At 38.3% G+C, this 5,444-nt stretch overlaps 1 protein-coding gene across 1 annotated transcript; it reads right to left on the bottom strand.

Moving 5' to 3' along the window:
- Positions 1-3,006: 3,006 nt before the first annotated feature.
- On the bottom strand, positions 3,007-5,050 carry LOC105033343 (cytochrome P450 CYP94D108). Its single transcript, XM_010908104.4, has one exon. It carries the CDS (start codon positions 4,788-4,790, stop codon positions 3,279-3,281), a length of 1,512 nt encoding a protein of 503 aa, XP_010906406.1. The 5' UTR covers positions 4,791-5,050; the 3' UTR covers positions 3,007-3,278.
- Positions 5,051-5,444: the final 394 nt, after the last annotated feature.

The following is a 5,444-nucleotide window of genomic DNA, read 5'->3' as shown; positions in this document are numbered from 1 at the left end:
TTAGCCATCTAATGACTTCTTGAAAATTCTTCCTATCCAGCCAAACTCTCCAGCAAATGGCCATAGAAAGAAGAGTTCAACCAGCTCTGGAACTTTTTTTTTTTGACCCTCTTTCTTCTTCAAATGGTCCAAAAGGAAACAATAGAAGGTGGATATCCTTTAATACTCAGTGTTCTTTTTAAATGATCCCATATTCTCTAGATAAACCTACAATCCAAAAGAAGATATGAGGATTCTTTGAGCACAGCTACAAAAAAGACAGCAATGGGGATGAGGCCAATCCCTTTTCAGAAAATTGTCAGCAGTAAGTATTCTGTTTCTGGAAGATACAAGGTCAGATATTTAATCTCACCTTTCTTCAAGCCCTTCTTTCCATAATTTGCTTCTCACACTCTTCAACTTCTCTTCTGGGCCTACATATATGCCCAGTTTCCAGATGACTGTAATACGATAATTTGCAGAAATGCTAAATCAGTTTGTGTCAAGGTACCAATATACATATATATAAAGATACTTATGATGAATGCCGACTGTAATGCGGTAGATGCAAGTTAAGTATGTTTCTATTATGTGGGTAATTGGATTTAGGGAAATAAAAGGAAGAGTAAAAGAAAACCTGTCCTCTGCTTGTGTACTTAATGATTTGCTGCACTGTCACCCCATCAATGAAGTGTTTACCAAATGCAAAATGCAGTACCATAAAATTAAAGGTATCAGATTTATTGTGGGATTGAAAGCAAATACCAGTAAAGCTAGATGTATGGGTGGCAATTGGGTCAGCTTGGGTCGGATATGGGTTGGGTGGGAACTGGTTTGGATTGGATGTAGGTTGGGTCAAAAATTCAGATCTGAAATTGACTTGTTTATTAAATAGATAACTCAATTTGACTTGAATAACCCATTTATTTCATAGGTCAATTTCGGTTAATGGGTTAAACATGTTAAGTGGAGTTTTAATAGGTTAAACAAGTTAAGCGGGTAAGATTAAACAAGATAAAAATAGGTTAAATAGGTTAACTATGTCTTAAATGGGTTATTTGACTCAATCCAGTCTAAATATTAAATAGCTTAAATGGATTAAATGAGTCAGATGTTTGAAACCCAAACCCAACACGAATGTTAAATAGGTGAAATGGGTTGATCTTTTTATGATCTGAACCTCTTTAGCCAAAACTCGATTCTGCTTATGGTAGGTTGGTCACGGGTCGGACTGATTGGTTGGGTCATATTTTTAATAGGTAAAGCAAGTTAAGTAGGTTAGGTTAAATAGAACAAAAATAGGTTAAACATGTTTTATTAAATGGGTTATTTGACTCAATCCGTCCTAAATATTAAACGGGTTAAATAGATTAACTGAGTTCGATGCTTGAAACTCAAACCTAACATAAATGTTAAATAGGTGAAACAAGTCGACCTATTTATGATCTGAACCTATTTAGCTAAAACTCAATCCTGCTTATGGTAGGTCGATCATGGGTCGGGTTGATTGGTTGGGTCATATTTTGCCAACCTTAGCTAGATCATCCACCATATTTAACATCAATACGCCAAGTCAAAAAAATCTAGCAATGATCCACAGAGAAAAAAATTGATCATATAAAAAAAGAAAAAAAAAAGATAAAAGATAGAGCATAATAGTCAATCAATTACGATAAAAAAATTTTCATTTAGGTAATAACCATTTTATCCATCAAATAATTTTTTTTTTTATTTGTTTTGTTTATCATACGCATGATTGTGTTTTATAAAACCAAGCATATTGAGATGGTGAAACTATGAAATGGAAGTTATATATTTCAAAATTTTAATACAATTTTAAATTTAAAATTAAATAAATGGAGAAAAAAAGATGGAAAAATTTTAGAAAGACTCTTTGTATTTATGGCCTTTGCTTTTGCCTGCCTTCCCATTTTTGAAGAATGTAACCCAACTTGCTGGTAACTGTCAATCTCGCCACTTAAATGTCTGTGCCTGTAACATCCATTGTTGCCCCCCTGCTGCTGCTGCTGCTTCTGTCAGCACCTCCATGATAGTGCGCTTCGTCATTGGCACGAGATCTAGCACTTTTGTAGTTATGTCCTCAATTGTCAATGCCACCTCCACTGATATCCTCAAATATGCCCCATGTGTCATTATTTATTATTGCTTTTATCTAGGTGCAAGGACTTTTTTGAATTAATGTGATCAGAAGCAAGGTTTTAAGTACTGACCTGTACTGGCTGTCACAGGACATACCACACTAATATTAAATGGCACTGCTATAGTAAGGGGACTGGTTATGTTCCAATACTAATATATGGCACAAATACCATGTTGACTCCAACAGTGTGCCATATATTATTATGGGGGCAATGTTGTAGTAACCCATGGTTGTAAGCTATCAGTATGGGGTCCTGTATGAAGATTTAAACACTAGTAGAAGCACATGATTGGTCTCCATTTTTCTCAGCACCCATGATCCCTTGATCTATAATTTTTAAAGCTTTCACCTTATATGTTTTTTCCCTAATTTTGGAGGTAGAGTACTATAGTCATTGGCAGCTGGTTTTGCCACATACTGCCATAACTTCTGTCTTTTAATAGCTTGGGTGACTTAGGACTGTAATACATTGGTTTTCATTGAAAGCTGCCCCCTGGTGGCACATTCTTCTAAACATGGGATTCATTGATCTGATGGCTGGTGAGAACATGATAAATTCCTGATGTTCAGATGAATGTTTAGTAAAACCAAAAATGATAGAGTTAAAGATGTGCGCATCTAGGATACTTAGTACAAATACAAAAAGAGGATAAAAGGAGGGGGAACTCCAAAAATTTGTTTGTCCATGAGTCTTACAGGCCAAAGCTGATTGCCATGAGGAAAGGAAAGGACATGTGTTGAAGGTCTGATGGAGGCTGAAAAATTCCTGGATGAAAAAAATCAGAAGAGATATATTTAACGGAAAAATAAGCTCATGTTTCAGCTGACAGACTCTTAGACAGGAACATGGTGGAATTGGACCAAACTAATACAGAAAAGGAAATATTCATTTATACTAATGGTTTTCTGACAATTACCACAGGTTACAACCACCATTAGTAGACCCACAGGTTACAGGTGAATGTTTGTATGGCTTCTCGATTCTGTTAAATGGAAAACCATGACAAGTAAAACTGCACTATTTTTTTCTATAACATACAGAAATGCAATAGTAAAATTATGACAATATAAGCAGAAAGTTATAAATTACATGCTGGTTTTTCCATAATACAAATGTGATTATTTAGACTTCGCCTGGTTAATTGATCACATCAACTCTTTCTCTAACCTGAATAGGCAAACCTCCTTTCATCCTCAGGGTCAGTGAGGGTAGATATTCTGGAGTTTTGTCCCTCCCCACAACATTGAATTCAAAGTTTTCAAGCGCACAAGCAGCAATTGATTTCATCTGTATGTATGCCATCTCCTTCCCCAAGCACATTCTTGGACCGGCATGAAACACTGGATACTTGAATGGATTTTCTGGCTGGAAAACCCCATTTTCCAACCACCTCTCTGGCTTGTAGTCATTACAGTCCTTCCCCCAGATGTCCTCCAGCCTTCCCAGAGCATAAGCATTGTATGTCACAAACCATCCTTTATGCACCAATGTTCCATCTGGCATGGTGTCATCTTCTTTGCAAGTTTGTGTGTCAAGGGGCACGGGAGGATACAACCTCATCGACTCTGATATGGCAGCATGTAGGTAGTGCATCTCTCGTAGCTCATCAAAACTAAATGTCTCACTTGTTTTCTGTTTCAGGGCACGGATTGATCTGACTTCATCCAGTATCTTTTTCTCCACATCAGGTCTTGCCGATAGGAGCCAGAAGAACCATGTCAGTGCTGATGATGTTGTCTCACGCCCAGCAGTAAGGAAGCTTACCACCACATCTCGAAGATATTCTTCTGTGTTATCTTTGTTTGAAGCAAATCGAGACAAAAGATCACTCAAGTGATCCAAAGTTCTTTCCTTCCTTGATCGAATGATGTTTATGGCATAGTTGTTGACAATTGAAATTGATTCTTTCAACCGTCTTTCTGAGCCAATATTAAGCAGCCTTTTGATCCTCCAGCTGATTTTCAGTGCATCCAGGAACCGCTCTGTAATGATGTTCTGTGCTTCTCCAAAGGCCTTCATGAAGCGTGAGGATATTGTATTGCCAAACCCCTCTTCTGTAAGGCAGGCAGGATCTTCATTAAACGCCACCTTGCAGATGTTATCAAATGCAAAACGCTCTAGAACATCTTGAAAGTCTATGGTCTCCTCCTTTTTGCTGGCTTTCTTCAGCAATGGCAATAGTCTCTGCGCTACCTCCTGCTGGACTGTGTCCACCACGAAGTTACGAAGCGATCTTGTATTGAACTCAAAGCTGGCTGCCTTCCGTTGCAAATTCCAGTGCTCACCATCAGAATTGAAGATCCCATGGCCGAAGAAATCCTCTAGCATTTTGATTGTTCTCTCGCCTTTTGGGTAGTTCTTGAAGTTGGTTTTGAGCATGTGTTCGATGTTCAAGGGATTTGCAGTTTGGATTCCACTGTCCTGCCCGAGGCTCTGGAATACTATTGTATGCGATGGGTTCTTGATGAGGGCTTCAGTTGTCCATTCAAGGAGTCGGTGACGGTTTTTAAGCAACTGGGGGAGGATCCCAAGTAGTGGGTAGCCTTGGAGTTCTCCAGGGGTTGGTTTCTTTGCTGGTTTTTGGTAGTAGAAAAGGAAGATGAAGAGGGGAATGAGGAAGAAGAAGACTAGTACAGATGAAATCTCCATGCCTTCTAGTCTACCAAAACTGGAAAATGCTTGGTGTATGATGGTTCAGTTCTGTGGCTTATATAGTTCCACTGACTCCTCAAGAATCAAGATTAGGAAGATCACATGACATCTCTACATGGATAAACAAAAAGAGATCATGGTTGTGAACTTGGGACCTGAGGCAAGAACTTTTGCTGAATTGTTTGCAGCCCGAGAAGTTGAAGCATTCCTAAGGGTACTGAGACTGGGTTAGAACTCCAATAGTATATTAGCTAGTTACGTTAGTCTTTTTAATATTCAGAACTCCAAAATAATTTATTTAGTGGATGATTGCAACTTCCTTGTCTGAACTTGTCTGCTATGCTTGGATGCTTACCAGCCTCTCAAATGGCTCAGAATATCTGGTCGTAATTGTGCAAAGAGAGCTAACTTTTCTTCTGAGCTGTTTTCGATAAATACGACCTTTGGTACATCCGAATTTTACTTTTTCAGCAATGTAATTAATTGGGTTTTTTCTGGTTCTCCACTTCCTCATGGTATGAAATGACTAATAGCTATTCGGTACTTGTCGTTTCATTGGTTACTGAAGTCAAAATGATGGTTCCCTTGCATTAGATAAACTACTGGAGCGTGACATCTGCTCCATGGAAATGTGGAGCTCTTGGATGCACT

This window comes from Elaeis guineensis, chromosome 5 (genome assembly GCF_000442705.2).
Source record: "Elaeis guineensis isolate ETL-2024a chromosome 5, EG11, whole genome shotgun sequence".
NCBI lineage: Eukaryota > Viridiplantae > Streptophyta > Magnoliopsida > Arecales > Arecaceae > Elaeis > Elaeis guineensis.
The sequence above is the reverse complement of the archived record's forward strand: the minus strand, read 5'-3'. Positions and strand labels throughout refer to the sequence as shown.

Excerpts from the sequence above, each read along its gene's own strand:
- LOC105033343 (XM_010908104.4), bottom strand. The coding sequence starts at position 4,790 with ATGGAGATTTCATCTGTACTAGTCTTCTTCTTCCTCATTCCCCTCTTC.